Genomic DNA, 22,844 nt, shown 5'->3' with positions numbered 1-22,844 from the left:
TTTCACAACTAGAGTCTGGTCAACAAATTCTTTGGAAGGCAATGTGTTAACATGATAATTTAATGTTTTGTTTTGTTTTTTAATGAAATGTAACATATATATAAAAAAGCATCCAAAATATAAACATACAGCTCAATGAATGATGACAAAGCAAACACATCACCACCCAGGTGAATAACTTGAACATTAGCAGATTTCCAGAAGCTCCTCTAGTGCTCGCTGTCTTCCAATCACTCTCTGCTTCTTCCTCCCTTAAACAATTCTCCATCCTGACTTCTAATACTATAGTTTAGTTTTTGTTATATGAGTGGAATCATAAAGAATGATTTTACATTTGACTTCATCAATGTCATTGCATGTTCATTCATTTTCATTATTCTTGAGTATATTCTATGATGATACCATCATTTCTTTTTCTTTTTTATTTGCTGATGGGTCCTTTTTCTAGTTTAGGTTCACTACAAATAACACTGTTATGAACATTCTTACATATGTCTCTTGTTTGATAGAAACAGTCAAAGATTTCAATTCCCAAATTATTTAATAATTTTTTTAAAGATATGGCCAACAACTTCCAGGAGAGCCCCAGTTTAGACTACTCTCTAGCCTTCCAATATGCTACATTTAATCACTTAATCAACATCTCCATGTAAAGGTCTAATAGTTATCTCAAAATTCACAGTCCCTAACTTGAACTCCTAATCTTCTCATTACAAGTACCTACCCTGTGCTAGGCTGTTAATAGACATTTGACTCCACAATTTTTTCACCTCAGAAAATAATCTTTTTCTTTTTCAGGTTTCTATATGCAACACTGAAGAAAATAATTCTGTCCTTCCATTTCCTTGGCTAAACCATGGAATAATTCTTGACTCCTCTTTTCTCACACCTATATCCAATCCATCAGCAAATCCTTCATGTTTATCTTCAAAACAGCCATAATTCAACTACTTCTTACAGATCTTACCTAAATTATCATCATTCTCTCTAGTTGGATTATTATACATTATAATAATCTCCCAACTGGCTTTTCCATTTCTGTTCTTGCTTCCCTTCTCCAGCACAGAATTTATTCTCAATACAACTGCCGGAGTGACCCTTTAAAAAATAAGTCAGATCATGTCACTTCCAGCTTACAGCCCTGCAATAGCTCTCTATCTCATTCAGAAGCTCCTGCAACGCACTCCAAGGTCTAGGCCTCCACTGCCTCTCCGCTCTTGTCCTCTACCATCCACCCGCTGTGTACTCTGATCAGCCACACTGGCCTCCTTCCTGTTCCTTCAACCCACTAGGCACACTGATTATTATAAACCTCAGGACTTTTACAATTGCTGTTCTATCTGAAATTCTCTTCTCTTAAATATCCACATGACTCACTCCTTCATCTTCAAATCTTGGTTTAAATATTATCTTTTCAGGTAAGACGTTTCCTAACCATCCTACTGAAAACCCATGTCACCTAAACCACACTACTACTTTTCCCTTCTTCAGCTTTATTTTTATCCATATCTCTTACCACTTTTTTGTTACTTTAATATTTACTTTCTACCAGTCTTCCCTGAGCAGAATTTAAGCTCCATGAAGATAGATTTTTTTCCCCCCATTTTGGACAGTATTATATTCAGACACCTAGGATAGTACCTGGCACATGATTGGCACCCAATATTTTGTTGGATGGTTAAGCAAATACGAACTTTTAAATGAAAAATTTTCAAAAAAATAAAGATTTTTCAGAAGGAATTTGTCACCAGCAGATCCGAACTGAAACAAATGTTAAAGGACGTCCTTCAGGAAGAAGGAAAATGATACCAGATAAAAACTAAGATCTCCACAAAGGAATGAAGAGCACTGGAAATAGTAATTACATGGGCAAATACATAAAAACTTTATCTAAATATCATTAAAAGATAATTGACAAATGGGATTACATTGATAAACAATATTCAATTAATCCAAAAGGAGGCAGGATCAAAATTAAAAGGGAACAAAGAACAGATGGGAAAATTATAAAACAAATAGCAAGACAACAGACTTAAACCCAACCCTATCAATTAACACATTAAATGTAAATAGTTTAAACAACTCAATTAAAAGTAGAGGTTGTCAGATTGGATAAAAAGACAAAACAAGCTATACGCTGCCTATAAGAAATGCACTTTAAATATAAAAACAAAAGGATATAAAAAATATATACCAAACTAATGCTAATCAAAAGAAAGCTGGAGTGAGGCCAGGTACAATGACTCACTCCTACAATCTCAGCACTTTAAGAGTCTAAGGCTTGCCTAAGGCCAGTAATTTGAGACCAGCCTGGGCAACACAGCAAGACTCAATCTCTACAAAATAATTTAAAATTAGCTAGGCATGGTGATGCACACCTGTAGTCCCAGCTGCTTGGGAGACTGAGGCAGAAGGATCACTTGAGTGCAGGAGTCTGAGGCTGCTGTAAGCTATGATTGCACCACTGCACTCTGCACACTCCACCCAGAGGCCTGGGTAACACAGTGAGACCCTTTCACTAAATAAATAAATAAAAGCTAAAGTGGTTTTATTAATATTAGACAAGAATATCAAAAGGTTATAAAGAAGATCATTTCAAATGATAAAAGGGTCAATTAATCAAGAAAGATAATCATCCCAAACATGTACGCCTCCAATACAGAGCTTAAAAATACAGGAAGCAATAAGTGATAGAACTGTAAGGGGAAATAGACAAGTTCACAATTACAGTCAGATTTTAATACCCCTCTCTCCATAACTGATAGAACAAGTGCATAGCAAATCAGCAAGCATATAGTAGACGTGAACAACTCTGTCAACCATCGTGATTGATTGACATTTATAGAACACTCCAACACCAACACAAAACACTTTCTTCTCAAGTATACACAGAGCATTCACAAAGACAGACTATATTCTGAGCCACAGAACAAGTTCTGGTTAATTTAAGAGAATGCTATCTGAGCACAGGAGAATTAAATTAGAAATTAATAACAGAAAGGTCTCTGAAAAAAGTCCCCCAAATATTCTGAAACTAAGTAACACACTTCTAAATAACCCATGGGTAAATAAGAAATTAAAAGAGAAATCAAAAGTATTGTAAACTCAAAGTAATTCACCATGTTAACATATTAAAAATGAAAAACCATATGATCATCTCAATATGAGAGAATGTAGAAAAAGCATTTGACAAAATCCAATAGCCATTCCTGATTTTAAAACTCAGCAAACTAGGAATAGAAGTAACTTCTTCAAGCTGATAAAGGGCATCTATTAAAAAACAAAACAAAACTAGTTAACTTCAGACTGAAAGCTTTCTTCCTAAGATAAGAAGCAAGACAAGATGTCTGCTCTCACCACTTGTATACAACACTGTTACTGAAAGTTCTGACCACTGTAATCAGACAGGAAAAATAATGAAAAAGCACCCAGATTGGAAAGAAAGAAGTAAAACTGTCTTTATTCACAAACAACATGATCATCTATGTAGACAATCCAACTGATTTTACTAGAACAAATAAATGAATTTTAGAAAGGTTTCAGAATAGAAGATCAATAAATAAAAACCAATTGTATTTACATACACTAATGAAGAACTGGAATCTGAAATTTTAAAAGCATCAAAATTTACAACATCAAAAATACAAAATACTAAGGAATAAATATGACAAAAGTGAAAGACCATCACGTTGAAACTTGAGAGATACTTAAGTACACTTAAATATATGAAGAGAAATATTTTGTTCACAGATAGGAAGATTTATTATTAAAATGCTGTAGTAGGCAGAATAATGGTCCCGCCAAAGATGTCTATGTCCTAATACTCAGAACCTGTAACATGTTATCTTACAAAGCAGAGGGATTTTGCATATGTGATTAGGTTAAAGATCTTGAGCTGGGGAGATAACCCTTAATTATCTAGGTGGACCTACTGTAATCAGAGGCATACTTATAAGGGAAAGAGGGAGGCAGAGTGAGTCAGAAGGAGATGTGACTCCTGGCACTGAGGATGGAAGGTCGGTAACAAACTAAGGAATGCAGGCAACCTCTATATGTTAGAGAGAAGGCCAAAAAAAAAAAAAAAAAGAGGATTCTTGAGTCTCTTGAAGGAATGCAGTCCTCCTGACACCTTGATTTTAGCCCAATAAACCCATTTCAAATTTGTGACCTCCAGAATTATAAGCTAATATGTTTGTTGTTTTAAGCCATTAAGTTTATAGCAGTCTGTTACAGCAGCAATAAGAAATTAGTACAGATGTTATTTCTCCAAGTTAATCTATCCAATCCCAATCAAAATTCCAATTTTTTCAAGAAATGCAAGAGTCCAAAGAGACTATACATGCCAAGCATTTAAGTCAGTGAGTTAACAATAGTAAAGTACCCACTATGTGCTGATCCCTCTTATAAATAATTTGGAGAAGAAAAAATACATAGAAAGTCTCTGAACTTGAGCTTCATTAATTTCTTCATTCAACAACTATATGATTGCACTATCACCAAACAAAACACAGATCCTCATCATAATGGAGCAAGCGTGGAATGGTGACACAGAGCAAGGGTATAGATAATAAACTACAAATATAATTAGTGACATACCAAGGGTGGGATGCTGGGAGCAGTACCGCAATGCTGCTAATAAAGAAATCCTTCGTCTGTAGAGAATTTATAAACAATTAAAAAGCTGACTAAAATCAATTTATTATCACCATGTGCCAGTAATTCTAATCAATGTCAGTGATAAAAATATTTCTTCCTGAAAAAATTATTTTGTTGGTCTAAGTTCCAAATAATTACTGCTGAGTTTAAATAATATATATGCAAGCTTCAAATTATCAGATTATTTACTATTTATTCTTAAATTGTTGTCTACATATAAGTTCACTGGGAAAATTTCCAGTTATAGCTAACCACCATCCATGAAAACTTAGCCACATACATTTGTTTCAAAAGTACTTCATCATGCTTTGTTAAACCTGAAGGCTGCTTAACATGAAGTTATTTTCAACCCTTTCTTAGGATGCAGTTGGCTTCTCCATCCCTGTGGTCCTACATTCTTGTGCATTTAAATGGTAGATTCAAAATAAAGCAAAGATAACACAGTGATTGTAAAGACCAAGAAACAGAACTTGAGGCACTCCAACTCTGTCATTTTACGGGAACTTTTGGTACTTGTGTCTAAAATTTAAAACAATGAAATACAATGTAAATAGCAAGATGTAACTTTTTTATTTAATAAGTGCAAATTTTAGTTCACATTCAAAATATTTTACTAAATTTGAACAATATCTTTAACACTGAAATTTATTCTCTTTAAGTGTTTCAAAACTAAAGAACATTAAAAGGGGATAAAACATACCAGTAATTTTATTAATAGTTGTATAAACTGTACCTTCTGGAAATGCTTAGTTTTACTTAAAAAAAAATTCACTTGTTAATGACCAATTACATAAAACATCAGTCTGTAACTGCAGAATCCAACTCAAAACAATTAACTAGATACAAAAACAATTGGCTAAATAGTTGAGGATTTTTTTCCTGCCTTATACTGTATTATTCTTATTTATTTGGCATAATTATTATAACAAAGCTCAATAAAAGAAAATGTTCACTGCATAATAAATATTTTTCATTTAATTTAATGATTGTTTCTGAAAATCATTTCATCACTCAGAGGAAGAAGATGTTAAAAAATACTCATTCTAGACGTAAGATGTTCTGGGCACATCACCAAACATAGTAAATAAAAAATTATCTGGTATATGAGATAATGCTAAGAACTAGGGAAGAAATAGACCAGAGTAAGTGGAATCAGAGTACAAAGACAGGACACAGGTGTTACAATATAGAGAGGTTAGGATAGGTACTGAGAAGGTGAGGCTTGAGCAAAGACCAAAGACATGAAAGTTAACCAGATATCTGAGGGAAGGGAATTCCAGGCTTATGATTTTTCAGATGTCTGTTGCAATCCCTCATCCAAAAGATCTATATAGTGCGCTCATATAGTTAGAAAATATCCAATTTAAGAACTTCCAAGGGGTTCGGGAAAAAATGGTAGCTTCATTGCATCCCTGAAGTCTTCTCTTTTCAAATCCAATCCAAATACCAATTACCTTTCCTTAAGCAATTATTAAGACCAACATCTGGCTGAGGATGGTGACTCATAGCTGAAAGCCCAGCACTTTGGGAGGCCGAAGCAGGTGGATTACCTGAGGTCAGGAATTCAGGACCAGTCTGGTCAAAATGATGAAACCCTGTCTCTATTAAAAACACAAAAATTAGCCAGTCATGGTGGTGAGTGCCAGTAATACCAGCTACTTGAAAAGCTGAGGCAGGAGAATCTCTTGAATCTGGGAAGCAGAAGGCGGAGGTTGCAGTAGGCCAAGATCACACCACTGCACTCCAGACTGGGTGACACAGCAAGACTCCATCTCAAAAAAAAAAACCAAAAAAAAAAAAAAACTGATCAACATGGTGAAACCCCATCTCTACTAAAAATACAAAAAATTAGCTGGGCATGGTGGTGCGTGCCTGTAATCCCAGCTACTCAGGAGGCTGAGGCAGGAGAATTGCCTGAACCCAGGAGGCGGAGGTTGCGGTGAGCCAAGATCGCGCCATTGCACTCCAGCCTGGGTAACAAAAGCAAAACTCCGTCTCAAAAAAAAAAGACCAGCATCCAGGAGAGCCAGAAGGGTGGACTGGGACTGAGGTCTTAGGATCCACATAAAAAGAGCTAGTAGAATAGTTTCCCTCTGCAGGAGAAAGGAGATCCTAAGCAAGGAGTCCTGGGGCAAAGACAATGCTGCAGTTCTTGTGAGAAAGCCTAGTCCATAGAAACTGTGGACCCCAAGAAGATGGGCAAACCAGACTGTGCTCTGAAGTTCCTAGTGGTCTCTCAGAAAGGAGTTGGACAATTCAAATGAGTCCTTCCTACTTCTCTACAGGAGGCCCACAGCACTGTTACTTCTGCATCTCCCAACATTCACCACTTAAAGTGTCCACTCTTGGGAGATGAGACCCAGGAGCGAAAAGAGCCTTAAGTTAGACAAAGGAAAATAACTACATACCCTATGGGTTAAAGCAATGAAGAACAACAGGAAACCCAAAACTCAAGGCTCTTGGTGGAACAAACTGCTAGCGGAGACCGACAACAGCTTAAACCAAATAATAATAACTATAATAATAATAAAAAATATATATTTCTATTTTATATTTCTTACTAAATAATACTATAATAACCATTATTCACACTTAAGGAAAATCTTGAAACTAAAACTATGCTTTATGATTATAAAAATTCAATAGCTAATTGAAGAGTGGATGGACACTACTGAGACCAAATTAATAGCTTAAAAGAGCAAGCAGGAGAAAAATAGAGCAAAGTTAGGATAAAGAAATCATGTGAAACAATATAAGATAACGTGGAGCAAAGATTCAGATCCAGGAGAAAAAATGTTAGTGAGAGGCGCTAAAGTAGAGGGAGAAAAAAAAGACTGAGAAAAGGCACTGATTACACAAATAAGAAAATGAGATATTCTACAACTGCAGAAAGATGTGAGACTGAAGATAGAAAGGGTTTAAGTTCAGGCATTAATGGGGATGGGGTTTAAAAAAAAATCAACTAGACACATCCTGATTAATTTCCTGAATTCCAAGGATAGAGGAAGATCTTAAAAGCTTCTAGTTAAAAACAAAAACATCCTCCTTCAACACTGAAGGGGACTAAGGAACCAACTCTTTTTTTTCTGTCACCCAGGCTGGAGTGCAGCCGTGCAATCTTGGCTCACTGAAACCTCTGCTTTGTGGGTTCAAGCAATTCTCCTGCCTCAGCCTCCCGAGTAGCTGGGATGACAGGCATGCGCCACCACACCCAGCTAAGTTTTATATTTTTAGCAGAGATGGGGTTTCACTATGTTGGCCAGGCTGGTCTGAAATTCCTGACCTCAAGTGATGTGCCCACCACGGCCTCCCAAAGTGCTAGGATTACAGGCATGAGCCACGGCACCCAGCCTAACTCGTTTTTTAAAGTGGTAAATGAAGAGAAAGAATCAAGAATTTATTCTACCTCTGCTATAAAAACCAACCACTGGGTAACCTCTTATAGATATGGGGATGTTTTTCTTTACAAAAATATTCCAGATAATATATAAAGAAAATATAAGAAAATCCAACCTGAATTTGGTGAAGCCTCTAGATTCAGTGACCAACCAGTTCACAAGAAATACAGAGCACAAAGGATCACATTAAACTGCACCACAGAGATGGCAGTCGGCAAAACCCTAACTAAGAAACTCTGTAGAATAACCTGATTTCTTAAACCACAAGGAAGAGAGAGAGGTGAGGTCAGTGAAACACGGTGAGGACACCTAAAAATTAAAAGATACAACAAAAAAAAAAATCACAATTTTGGGCCATGTTTAAAAGAATTGTGATGCTTATAAGACTACTTGAAATTTGAACACCATTTGATAATATTAAGGAATTGTTAATTTTAGGGTATTATGGTTATGTTTTTTTAAATCCTTTTTCTTTTAGAGATACGAAGTGAAATAATCATGGATGAAATATGTCTGGGATTTGCTTCAAAATAACATGATGAGCAGGAAGTGGACATGGTATAGACGAAACTAGCCTAGCTGTGAGTTGGTAATTCTTAAAGCTAGATGATGCATACATGTATCACTATATTATTCTGTCTACCTTTGATTATGCTTGAATGCCTTAGAATAAAAATTGTTAGAGGCTTTCATGTTCTTTGTTGACTGTGTAGAATCAAGGTTAAGAAAAGCATTCAGCTTACTACAAAGGACAATGATACTGTATTTAGGCTTTGAATATAACGTCCTAATTCTACAGAGACATTCCAATATCATAACATCTAACATAATCCAGATATCTGAGAAAAAAAATTGCTGATTTCTGGCCCTTGGGAAATACCTTTAATGAGCGATAACTTGATGATTCTGGCATGTTCACATTAACACGATACGGAAAACTTAAAAATGTTGGCCAGGCACGGTGGTTCATGCCTGTAATCCCAGCACTTTGGGAGGCCAAGGCAGGTGGATCACCTGAGGTCAGGAGTTCAAGACTAGCCTGGGCAAGATGGTGAAACCCCATCTCTACTAAAAATACAAAAATTAGCCAGGCACAGTGGCAGGGTGCCTATAATCCCAGCTACTCAGGAGGCTGAGGCAGGAGAATCACTTGAACCCAGGCTCAGGAGGCTGAGGCAGGAGAATTGCTTGAACCCGGGAGGCACGGGTTGCAGCGAGCTGAGATCGCACCACTACACTCAAGACTGAGCGACAGAGTGAGACTCTGTCTCAAAAAGAAAAAAAAGAAAAATGTTATCTCTAATGACCAAGTCATAACAGAAGACATTAATGTTAAGGGGTCATAGAGAACATATATAAAGTTTACATCTTCTCTTCGTCCCAGTTGCCAATCTAAATGTAGCTTAACATTGACATCAATCTGACATCCGTCTATTGCAGTATTTTGCCATCAACACGGCAGTACACACTGAATTTATTTGGAACCTCTCTATTACAAGCTTATACATCAGTTAAGTAACAATAGCGCAGCTTATATATGGGTTAAACAGAATATTCTCAAAATTTACATGCATGTGTTAGTACAAGTCTGTACTATAAGAAAAACATAAAATGAAGTAGAAAAAAGTCAAAAGAGTATGAAAATACAGAAAAGTAGTTCAAATATACTTACCCTAAATTATATCTACATGAAAGGTGAAAACAGTATTGTTACTCAGATTGTGATGAATTAAATTATGTACTAGATTAAGAGTTTTGTTTTCTGCTTTTAAGACCCTTCAGAAAGTGTCACAGCTTTATATATTGGCCCAAGTTGCTATTTTACGCACTATAAAATATGGAAAATGTGCAAAATTGCTAAGTAGGCTATCAACTGCCTTCCCACTGACTCTTGGTAGCAAAGGAGTCTAATAAATTATTTCAACAAACTTGTAGAGTATATTATGCTAATAAAAGTGGTCCTGCTACATACCAATTACCAAACGATAAAATTCAGCATTTTTTGATGTTTCACAGAAATACAAAGTTTTAACTATAAGAATAATAAAAATACAAAAGCAATAACATGCAGATCTTCCTACCACCAAGAAAATAATACACACACACACGGATTTTTTCTCTTACAATATACAAAAATTATCTCATGTATCAAAGCATGAGATGTAATTCTTCTCCTTTTACCACATCCCTAATAAGATTACTGATCATGAAATTATCCAGTCTTGGTAAACCCAGGTACTAGAATTAACTTGATCACCTCTATCAGTAGCCATAAATAGACTATACTTACTCAAAACACTTTCCATGCAACAGAGAATAAGTTCCTTATGTCTTTGAAATTACCAGTCGAGGCCACTCTGGTTATTTCTACAACAAATACTCCCACGACATTTCTTCAACATGTTTAAAATATCCTTTAAACATTTCCCAGTCTACTAAATCCCATATAAATCAGTAACTATACCAGAAAGTGGCACTTCCCATTATCAAACCTATCCTAGATCTCTGCAACTCTCACATTCGCCTTTGCTATCTTCATAGGCATGCTCTTCTATTTATTCACAAAGCCCACTTAAGTTCATAACAGTTTCAATATTCAAATTATATTTCTAAATTTGAGTTAAGGAAACACTTTATTTCTCAGATACAGTGCTGTCATTTGTGAAGTCAAAAACACCCTATATTCAAATCAGCAGGTACTTGAGCTTAATTGGCTGTTCCAGTAGAGATGCTTTAACCATCTTTAAACAGAGCCTTGCATAATATCTGGCATATAATGGGTAGAGAATAAATCCTAAAAATGAATGAATTTTAATACTCTTGGGCCTCATTCTAAACTGTAACTTCTTAGACTCCTTAAACCACTAAGCTAGCCAGCTGTGGTGGCTCACACCTGTAATCTCAATACTTTGGGAGGCTGAGGTAGGCGGATCACTTGTGGTCAGCAGTTTGAGACCAGCCTGACCAACCTGGTGAAACCCTGTCTTTACTAAAAATAAAAAAAATTAGCCAGGCATGGTGGTACATGCCTGTAATCCCAGCTACTCAGGAGGCCAAGGCAGGAGAATCGCTTGAACCCAGGAGGCAGATGTTGCAGTGAGTCAAGATCACGCTACTGTACTCCGGCTTGGGCAATAAGATCAAGACTCTGTCTCAAAAAATAAAATAAGACAAAACAAAACAAAACAAAACAAAAAACACCACTAAGCTGAAAAAATCTTCTTCAGTTATTTGTCCAAATAAATTCTACCTTAAATCATGTTTCATAAACAAGCCATAGCCTCTTTGAAAACTAAGTCTGTTACAAAATAAGATTTTGCTTACTGAAGAAAGAGAACAAAGACTGGTCTCAAGTTGGAAATATGCATTTATAAACTAATGCTTTGGAACAAGTAATGATTTTGTCGTAGAAAAAAAATGTTAGAACATCAGTTATAAGGTTCTTCCTCAAAAGCCCATGCAATCTACAATGTACACGACATGTAATTCAATTAAACATAACCACAAGTAAAAAAAAATTCTTTATCAGTCAGGTGCAGTATACTGCAGAAATTAACAACCCCCAAAAGCAAAGGTTTATTTCTCACTTAAACTACCTATCCATTCTTATTCTGTCTGTCTTCACACTCTACCTCACACCGCCTATGTTTTCACTGTGTAGGACGTAGGCTAACAGAGAAGCCAATATCTGCAACGCTGGCAAAGAAAAAGAATAAGATGAATCATGCACTGGCTCTTAAAGCTTCTGCTCATGACATTTGGTTCTGATCACATGTCATCGGCCAAAACCAGTCATATAACACACTTAACTTCAAGAGGTCAGGAATACATGATCTGAGCATATTTGGTGAACAACACTAATGACTACTACTTTATAAAAGACAGTATCTGGAATCATAGCTAAGATCAAATCCCAGCTTTGCCATTCGGAAGCATATTTAATTAGGGCCAGGTGTGGTGCCTCACGCCTGTAATCCACAGCACTTTGGGAGGCCAAGGTGGATGGATCATTCGAGGTCAGGAGTTCAAGACCAGCCTGGACAACACAGTAAAACCCCACCTCCTCTGAAAAAATACAAAAATTGGCCAGGTACAGTGGCTTATGCTTGTAATTCCAGCACTTTGGGAGGCTGAGGTGGGTGGATCATGAGGTCAGGTGTTCAAGACCAGCCTGACCAACATGGTGAAACCCCAATTCTACTAAAACTACAAAAATTAGCTGGGCATGGTGGTGCGCGCCTGTAATCCCAGCTACTCGGGCGGCTGAGACAGGAGAATCACTTGAACCTGGGAGGCAGAGGTTGCAGTGAGCCAAGATTGTGCCACTGTACTCCAGCCTGGGCAACAGAGCAAAACTCCATCTCAAAAAACATATATATACAAAAATTAGCCGGGCAGCAGTGGCGGGCAGCTGTAATCCCAGCTACTCAGGAGGCTGAGGCAGGAGAATCACTTGAACCTAGGAGAGGTATTTCATACCTCCTGCATGAAATAACTAAAAAACTGAACAAATCAAAAGAAGCAACAGTTCTCAAGTCAATAGGTATCAGGTAATAAAGGATGTAATTCCTAAGAAATAACAGAAAATGAAGCAGGTGAGCCCTTACCACTGCCCCAGGTTACTTCTTGGAGTGAGTTTCCAGGTCAGAGTACAAGGATGATAAACCCAGGCAGAGCCTGGTGAGCTCTGAGAGCTGAGAAGTTGAAGCTGCAAGTCCTAGGAGGTCAGTGCAGCTAGAGTTTGCAGGACAGAACCCCAGAGGAGAGAGACCGGTACAAAGAGAGAACTCCAGACACTTGTAGAACCTCCTCCTTTGCTTCAGCTGAGTACGGATCAACATATTTATGTGTAAGGAAACTGCCAGAGGGCGGGGAAAGGACCATCTGAAAGGATTTAAGGAATAATCCCCAGAGCTCACACAGGCTAGGTAACAGGGCCTGTTCTTAGTAGAGAAAACAATTTACATTGAGTAGAATACTCTGAAGAGCTTTGCCTCAGAAGTGAGAAAAATTAGCCCTAGTCCAAGCCACTCTGGTCCCAGCTGACAAAGCTTAAAAGCAAGACTTGAAAGGATCAAATTGCTTCCAAGTAACTTACCTGGAAAAAAAAGCTCAGAAATATTTACAGAAATACAAAAATACCCTGTACCCAACAAAGTAAAATTCACAACTTAAGGCATGCAATAAAAAAATATCAAGCATACAAAGAAGAAGTATCTTACTATTTAAAAAAATAACCTTCTCGGGGTTTTACTCAATCTTAAATTTTCCTTAAGAACAAATAAAAAGCTATTGTTTTTGTCATTTTTATCCTGTGTGTTGATCTAAAACTTTTTCATCCACATAATTGAACTGCTACACACCATATGAAATACTAATACTTTTAGGCAAACAGCATAGAAGTTAGAAGCACAGGCTTTAGAGACAAGAAAACGAGGGTCTAAATTCTTTTTTCAACTTATCTTTGTTTCTGGGAAAGCCACTGAACCTGAGTTTCAGTTCACTTATCTGTAAAATGGGTATAATAACATTTGCTTCATAGGGCTCCTGTAAAAAATATACCAAAGTAAACAATAAATAATAGCTATCATTCAAAAATTATATTATCATAAGCAAAGTTACCACACCATATATTCAAACATTTACTGAGCACCTAGCATGTACTTAGTATTATGTAGACACTAAGAATAATACAAAAGAAAAAAGAACACTGTTAAGAAGATCCAAAGTATATCTAATGTTAAATCCACATTTAAAAGTTCATTTCAAATACAAACTTCACATTCGATTTCTTTATTTTTATTTTATTTATTTTTTGAGGTGGAGTCTCACTCTGTCACCAGACTAGAGTACAGTGGTGCAATCTTGGCTCACTGCAACCTCTGCCTCCTGGGTTCAAGTGATTCTCCTGCCTCGGCCTCCTGAGTAGTTGGGGCTACAGGTACGTGCCACCACACCCAGCTAATTTTTGTATTTTTAGTAACAACAGGGTTTCACCATGTTGGCCACGATGGTCTCCATCTCCTGACTTCATGATCTGCCTGTCTCAGCCTCCCAAAGTGCGGGGATTACAGACGTGAGCCACCAGGCCGGGCCTCACATTCTATTTCTTAATTTCTAAGTAGGGCAATTATTTTAAGTTCCTCCTATAAAAATTAAAGGATGATTTTTTTTTTTTCCCTTTGAAAGGAAAAAAAAACTAAGAAGTTGTCAGGTTCAACCAATTAGGGCATGTCTGAGAAATCCTTGGATCTGAAAAACATGGTAAAACTTTAATTTAAAAGCAACCTGCAATTAACATCACCTTTCAAATTAGTCTACTTATTAGCAGACTAAATTATATTCAGACATAAAATGCATTAAATGGACCAATCTTTTATTATATCTTTCAGAAAGGCTGAGCCAACAGATGTAAGGAACTAACATTTGCTCATTCCACTTAAATGACGATAGATGGCTTAAATATTAACCCTATTAATAAAACATTTGCATAGTCATTATGAATTTGATTGCCTTACCTCATAACTCTATAAATTCATTTTATCAAATTTACTATATGGCTATCATTTCATTCAAGATCTTCTAAACCCCTGCCTCTCAAAGTGTGGTCCTTGAACCAACAGCATCCGAGTCACCTGGGAGCTTGTTAGAACTAGAATCTCATTCCTCATACCAGACCTATTCTGAGTCAGAACTGCATTTTTAATTAAATCCCCAGATTATTTCTATGCACATTAAAGTCTGGGTAGCATAGCTCTAAACCACTGGGTTTTCAGTGTGCCTGTGTGTGTGTATTACAAAGTTCATTTGCTTCCAAATTGTGTTTATCTCAAGATAGTGTATTTTAACAAGATTAATTCAATTCAAAGAGTAAATCAAATCAATAAACATAATGAAGTATATTAGTCTATAAAATAAATTAGATATTTTATATATAATATTCTTTATGTCCCAGAATTGATATTCCTTCTCAACTGGGGCTTCGAGTCTGAGGAGTCTTGTTGTACTATTCATTTTTTCTCTTGAGTTGACATTTTTGTCTCAGCATATAGGGCCATTGTGATGAACATTTTCTCTGTAATTAACTACAGAGAACAGTACCAGGAGAATGAATTATCCCATAATCCGAAAAAATGAAAGAACTCAAAATAGGTTCAACCAAGGTTGAATTCAAAAGTTCCCTAAAGAACAAACAACTAGAATGACTCTATCCTCCACAATAATATATTTTTATGCTTTACCTAACCTCTTTTTTTACTGCAGGTACCACATATTTTTAAAATAAAAAATTCACATGAGACTTAGAGAGTACAGTTCTTTAGATGGCTCATCTTTTATTATTATTATTGCACAATAGTCCCAGTGCCCATAAAATAGAACAAATCTTGTTTTCTCTTTCGTTTAAAAAAAAAAAATGACAGACCTAGGCTGAAACTGATCACAGCGGGTAGGATGGCTCGGCACAGATTCAAAGGAAGGTACAAATGTTCAGTTTTCAAAAGCACTGCAAAAGCCAGCCTCATCTCTTGTCACTGTAGCTGTGGCTTTATGCCAAACATTTGAAAACTGTTAAAAGCACTGTTCCTTATAAGCAATTATGAAGAGTTTTGCAAAGAGAAGTAAAAAAAAAAAAACTGTAATAACAACTCCTTAGAATGGCCAAATGTCCTGGCCTCTGGGTTGCAGGATAAGAATTTAAGAATTATTCAGCTGCACCCAACACAGATGCTTTAGGAGAATGGGCTTAAAGAATGTTATGAGAAGGTATCAAGGAACCCATCGAGCAGTCTCAGAAATTAAATATGTCATCAAACATTCCCAGTATTTTATAAGCTCCAATTATAGATCAGTCATCCTTGAATTTAACTCTTTCTTCACCTCATTTTGTATTTCAGCCTACATAACTTCTTAGGACACAGGGTTTCAAAACAGTACAACTAGGAATTTAATGCCTTTTTTATGATCCTAGATATACTGATTTCAATCTTTAAGGAGTGCCCCTGGCTCTAATATTCTAGAATGTGGTGAATAATTCATGTGCCCTTTCTGTAATCACATTCACAGCCAAGCCTCTTGGAAGAACTGTCCGTGCACATTGGCTCCACTTCCTCACCTATCAGCCATTCTTTAGCCCACACTTACCTGGCTTCTACTCCCTTCACTCCACTTCAATTTCTCTTGGTAAAGACCATTAAGGACGTTCTGCCGCTAAACTGAATAGGTATCACTTAGTCATCATGTTTCTCCATTTTGCAGCATTATTCGGCCAAGTCAATCAACTTCTCTTTCCCCTGGAAATAATTCTCTTTAGCACTGATAAATCTTCATTCTCTTGGTTGCTTCTCAACTCTCTGTCCCTGGTCAGTCTTTTTATTGATTGATTGATTGACATAGTCTCACTCTGTTGCCCAGGCTGGAGTGCAGTAGCACGGTCTTGGCTCACTGCAACCTCTGTCTCTTGGGTTCAAGGGACTCTCCTGCCTCATCCTCCCGGATAGCCTTGAGTTTCACCACGTTGGCCAGGCTGGTCTCAAACTCCTGACCTCAAGTGATCCACCTTTCTCAGCCTCCCAAAGTGGTGGGATTACAGGTGTGAGCTACTGTGCCTGGCCCCTTGTCAATATTCTTCTACCTTACTTACAAATGTTGGATTACCTTTGAGCTTAGTCCCGAATCTCATCTAATCCCGACTATAAATATCACCTTTACGCTGATGACTCACACCTTTACATCTCCAGCCCAGATGTTCCTTCTGAGTCTAGACCAATATACCCAACTACCTATTCAATATCTCCACTTGGATGCGTTACACATTAATTAAATTCAACACATCCAAAACGGAAAGTCTTGGATCTTTCTCTCACTCTTCCTCCTCCAGTGTTTCCCATTCTCTAAAACCATCTACTCAGTTGCTTCTGCTAGAAACCCAGAAGTCCTTTACTCTCGCCACTCATATACAATCAATCACCAAATCTTTTCATTTTGGTCTCCAAAATATATTCCCAATATCCCCATCTCTACTGCCATGCCCTGAGTCTAAGCCATCATCATCTCTTGCCTATAACTCTGCAACAGCATTCTAAGTGATCTTTCTGAATCTCCTTATATTCCCCTCCAATTCCATCTTCACACCACAACCAGAGTGATCTTTCAAAGATGAAAATGCCTCTGTTTAAAACTGTTCGGTGGCTTGTCACTGGTTTTATAATAATGTTTACAAGGCACCTGCCTATCTCTTCAGACAGGCTTATCTCAAGCTTCCGTGGTCCTTGTTCTCTAAGCACCGGATTTACTAGCCTTCTCACTATACATGACACATGCTGAGGTTTTTCAGGTATGTTGTGGCCTCTGTATATGTTGTGAGATTTTTTTTGAGACAGAGTCTTGCTCTGTCACTCAGGTTGGAGTGCAGTGCCACAATCTCAGCTCAGTGCAACCACCACCTCCCGGGTTCAAGCAATTCTCCTGCCTCAGCCTCCTGAGTAGCTGGGACTATAGGTGTGTACCACTACACCTGGCTATTTTTTGTATTTTTAGTAGAGACGGGGTTGTGTCATGTTGGCCAGGCGGGTCTCAAACTCCTGACCTCAGGTGATTACAAGCATGAGCCACTGCACCCAGCTACCTGGGATCTTTATTCTCTTTAATTCTTCTCCTACCTACTGCTGCCCAAAATACACAAACATGTCTGTGTGTGTGCACATATGAGATATACATGTATGTGCATAATCCAACATCTCAGGGTCCACATCCAACAGTCAAACCAGACAATGGAACTGAATGACTGGCAACCTATGGTGTTAAAACATACCACTAGAACAAAATAATAATAAGAGCAAACCCCTATATAATTTAACACAAATAGGCACTATTTTAGGTGATTGGTATATATTAGCTTATTCAATGCTCAAAATAATACTATGAGGTAGATACAGGCACACCTCCTGTTACTGCACTTAGCTTTAGTGCAATTCACAGATATTATATATTTTTTTAATTGAAGGTTTGTGGCAACCCTACATCCATCAAGTCTCTCAGGGCCATTTTCTAATAGCATGTTTTCATTTCATGTCTCTGTGTCACATTTTGGTAATTTTCACAATATTTCAAGCTTTTTCATTATTATAATATTTCATGGGGATCTGTGATCAGTGATTTCTGATGTTACTATTGTAACTATTCTAGAGTACCACAAACCATGCCCATAGAAGAGAGTGAACTTAATCAATAAATGATATGTGTATTCCGACTGCTCCATCTACCAGCCTTTGCTCTCTCTTCTCTCTCTCCTTGGTCCTCACTATTCTGAGACACAATATTGAAATCCAGCCAATTAATAACCCTACAGTGGCCTCAAGTGTTAAAGTAAAAGGAAAAATCTCACATCTCATTTTAAATTAAAAGCTAAAAATGATTAAGCTTAGTGAGGAAGGCATGTTGAAAGCCAAAGATAGGTCAAAGCCTAGGCCACTTATGCCAGTTACCCAGGTTGTAAACACAAAGGAAAAGTTCTTAAAGGAAATAAAGGATGCTATTCCAATGAACACAAGAATGATAAGTGAAACAGCCTTATTGCTGAAATGAAAAGCTGTAATGGTCTGCATAGAAGATCAAACCAGTCGCAAAACATTCCCTTAAGCCAAAGTCTAATCTGATTTTTTAATGTATTTGAAATAGCCTTCTAAAAGAAGAAGATGTCATCTAGGACGTTCACAGCTAAGAGGAGAAGTCAATGCCTGGCTTCAAAGCTTCAAAGGACAGGCTGACTCTTGCATTAGGGGCAAATGTCACTAGTGACTCTAAGTTGAAGCCAATGCTCATTTAACGTTCTGAAAGCCCTAGGGCCCATAGGACTGTGCTAACTCTACTCTGCCTGTGCTCCATAAATAGAACAAAGCCTGGATTAGCACATTTGTTTATAGCATGGTTTACTGAATATTTTAAGTCCATTGTTGAGACCAACTGCTCAGAAAAGATTCCTGTCAAAATATTATTGTTCATTGACAAGGCACCTGGTCACCCAAGAGCTCAGATAGAGATGTAAAAAGAGATCATGTTGTTTTCATGCCTGCTAACACAACATTCATTCTGCAGCCCATGATCAAGGAATAATTGTCAACTTTCAAGTCTTATTATTTATGAAATACATTTCATACGGCTATAGCTTCTCTGTAGACAGTGATTCCTCTGATGGGTCTGGGCAGTTAATTTAAAACTTCTGAAAATGATTCAGCGTTCTAGATACTATTAAGAACATTTGTGATTCATGGGAGGAGGTCAACATATCAACATTAACAGGAATTTGGAAGAAGTTGATTCTAACCCTCATGGATGACTTTTGATAGGTTCAAGATTTTAGTGGAGGAAAAACTTCAGATGTGGTAGAAAGAGCAAGAGAACTAGAATTAGAAGTGAAGCCCGAAGATGAGACTGAATTGCTACAATTTTATAAAACTTGAAGAGACAAGGAGTTGCTTTTTATGGATGAGCAAAGAAAGTAGTTTCTTAAGATGGAATCTACTACTAGTAAAGACGTGGTGAACATTGCTGAAACTACAGCAAAGTATTTAGAATATCACATAAACTTAGTTGATAAAGCAGCAGCAAAATTTGAGAGTATTAACTCCAATTTTGAAAGAAGTTCTACTGTGGGTAAAAATGCCATTAAACAGCATTGCATGCTACAGAGCAATTCTTCCTGAAAGGAAGAGGCAATCCAGGTGACAAACTGCATTGTTGCCTTATTCTAAGAAATTGCCACAGCCACCCCAACTTTGGGAAATCACCACCATGATCAGTCAGCAGCCACCAGCATGAAGTAAGACCCACCAGCAGCAAAAAGATGGACCTGCTGAAGGCTCAGGTGAGTGTTAGCAGTTTTTAGCAATATTTAGACAAGTTAACAGACTAGAGTATACTGTAAACTTAGGTTGTATATGCACTGAGAGGCCAAAAGTTCGTGACTTGATTTATTATGATGGTCTGGAACCAATTTCCAATATTTCTCAGGGCCTGTACTATAGTATTATCTCTATTTTAAAATAAAATAAGGTACAGAGAGGTTAAGTGACTAAAGCAAGGTAGCAGAAACTCACTGGCAAGGCGAGGATTCAGATTTAGTCCTGTGTGAGTGCTTCGTTATGGGATGATTCAGTTGTCTCTTCCGTAATTAGTTATTTGGATAAACAGTGTACCCTCCACTAAACTAAAAACATCAATAAGGGTAGGGAGTGTTTATATCTTGCTCAATGCTCTATCCCTAGCACCCTGAATAGAGTCTAGCACATCCTTGAGCTCCATAAATACATGTTGAATATATGAATGTTTACTACTCCCTTGAATAATTATTTGGAAACTGTAAAGGGTTCGTATTTCCTATCTTAGCTGTTGGCCTGTCCACTCCCCAACACGCCTGGCGGTTGCTCGCTGTCCCCTCTGCATCGCTTTTGGGGCATCGGCCCAGTGTACACGCAGAGCCTCCCCTCCTCAGGACTGTGGGCACCTCAGGGACATTCCTGCCTTAGGGCCTCACCTTCCATGTGGGGGAGGGGACTGTCCCAGCTTCCAGGCGTGGCCCAGGTGGGTCTTTGGTGTTTGAGGGTATGCAGCGGGCATACCGCTGCAGAGGCCACTCTGTTGCTTCTCCTCCTGCAAGCCCGAGGCTCAAGGGCACTCTTCCCGCCTCCGCCATGTCCGGCTTCACCACGCGCGCAGGTGGCTGGGACCTGCCAATCCGGCATCTAACCAATCAGGAAGCGGAGCGCCCCAAGGCCCACCCTCCGCTTCAGCGGAAGTCAATGGGCAGGCTCCGAATATTCCCGCCGAGGGCATCGCTGGGCCACAGCATCTTTCCTGACCTTGGGCACCGAGTAGAGATGGTCACTTCTATGTTGAAGGGAGATTGTGACCCTTATTAGTGAGAGTTGGTGTCGCGCTTGCGCAGTAATTGGGCCCACACCTTCCCTCAGGCAGCCCATGCCAACTTCCGGAGCTCTGACTCGGAGAAGTTTCCCAAACTGGCTGCCTCCCTGTAACCTACACACTGGAACTAGGCCGGTAGTCGAGGCTGCCTGGACACAGGCGTTTCCCTTCCTCATAGCGGCCTTTCAGAAGGCAGTGTCCCCGCTTCACCTCACACCCACCACAGCAAAGCCCCAGTGCCTCACGCCAATCAGGAAATATGGTTACTTCCTCACCATCCGTCCTGCCGCCCCCTCGACGTACTCCGCCACCCGACAGTCAATTTTTCACCGAAAGAGAGGAGCAGATGGGTGGGGGCTGTCAGCAACAAAAGATGTGCCTACATCCAACAGCAGATGCAACGAACGACATTTCTGGGTGATTTATAGTCAGCAAAAGCACTTACACATCTGTTATTTCCTTTATCCTCCCAACAACCTTGTGGTGAATTAAAGAAGCAAAACAGGGATTATTATCCCCATCTAATAGATGGAGGCAAACTAAGGTCTTCGGGTGCGGTGGCTCACGCCTGTAATCCAATCCAAGCACTTTGGGAGGCTGAGGCGGGCAGATCGCCTGAGCTCAGGAGTTCAAGACCACCCTGGGCAACATGGTGAACCCCGTCTCTCCAAAAAACAAAACAAAACAAAACAAAACAAAAAACGGCGCAGTGGCACACGCCTGTAATCCCAGCTACTCAGTAGGCTGAAGCATGAAAATTGCTTTAGCCCTGGAGGCAGAGGTTACAGTGACCGGAGATTGCACCACTGCACTCCAGCTTGGGCTACGAGTAAGACTCCGTCTCAATAAAATAAAATAAAATAATTCAGAGAGTAGATGTGGTTTGTCCAAGGTTACACAGCCAGTGAATGGCAAAGTCAGAGTAGAGCTGTGGACTCCACAACCTCCATGTGTCCACCTCATTTGCAAAGAATTTAGATATTCATACAATCTATGTCAAGTTAGAAGCAAAGTATACAGAGGGTAAAAGTTATGCTAACCAAATACATAAAATACAATTAAAATGCAAACAATGTTTAAAACTATGCATACTAAAGGGTATTCGATTCATACACAATGGTTGGAGAGGTGGTAATTGATTCACTCTACAAAGTATCAATTAAATATCTACAGTGTGCAAACATGCTAGTCACCATAGGGGCTACAGAAACGGATAAGGCATATATCTAATCTTCTAGGACCACAGGATCTAATAAAGAAGACAAGCAAGGTGCAAATATACCCATGACACCTGACAGTTAATGCCACAGGAAAGGTACAAACCATGTGCTCTCAGGGTTCAGATGAAGTAAAAATCTTCCCAACAGGGAGTGGCAGCAGCATTTGAGTTAGGACTGGAAGGCCGAAAACAATTTCCCAAGGGAAGACGGGGGAAACTGTTGTTCCATGTGAAGGAGAAGTTGAGGAGTAAAGTTGTGGAAATGAGGATAATGACATGACTAGCTAGAATGCCAGGTTGTTTTTTAAGGAAGATGAGGTCACGAAGGTGAGTTGGGGCAAAAGAGCACTGAACAGCAGCTAAGGAATATGAGTTTTACTTGGTAGGTGATGAGGAATGTGAAAAATTTGCATAGGAGAATGGCACTATCCTAGGGATGGTCCAGGCAGGTTAATCTCTCAGAAGCCTATGGGATAAATTGAATAAAAGGCAAGGGAGTGTCGGTTACTTATCTTTCCAGCAGTCCAGTAAAGCTTATCAAAGGCATCAGATTTCAGAAATTGCTTCTGAAGGTCCGTAAATGACACAGCAGTACTGCATTTAATATAGGAATAGATGGTTAAAAACTTGATTTGAATCCCAGGTTTGTC

At 38.4% G+C, this 22,844-nt stretch overlaps 1 protein-coding gene across 3 annotated transcripts in view; it reads right to left on the bottom strand.

Moving 5' to 3' along the window:
- The window catches only part of REC114 (REC114 meiotic recombination protein), a 104,606-nt gene extending 83,836 nt beyond the window's left edge, over positions 1-20,770 (bottom strand). For all 3 annotated transcript variants that reach the window (XM_035259169.3, XM_035259170.3, XM_035259171.3), the window contains exon 1: positions 20,587-20,770. In XM_035259169.3, the coding sequence (XP_035115060.3) occupies positions 20,587-20,745 (159 nt within the window). In that variant the 5' untranslated portion in view covers positions 20,746-20,770. The remainder of the gene's footprint in view (positions 1-20,586) is intronic.
- Positions 20,771-22,844: the final 2,074 nt, after the last annotated feature.

This window comes from Callithrix jacchus, chromosome 8, assembly GCF_049354715.1.
Source record: "Callithrix jacchus isolate 240 chromosome 8, calJac240_pri, whole genome shotgun sequence".
Lineage (NCBI taxonomy): Eukaryota > Metazoa > Chordata > Mammalia > Primates > Cebidae > Callithrix > Callithrix jacchus.
Note: the sequence above shows the minus strand (reverse complement) of the source record. Positions and strands in the feature narration are given on the sequence as shown.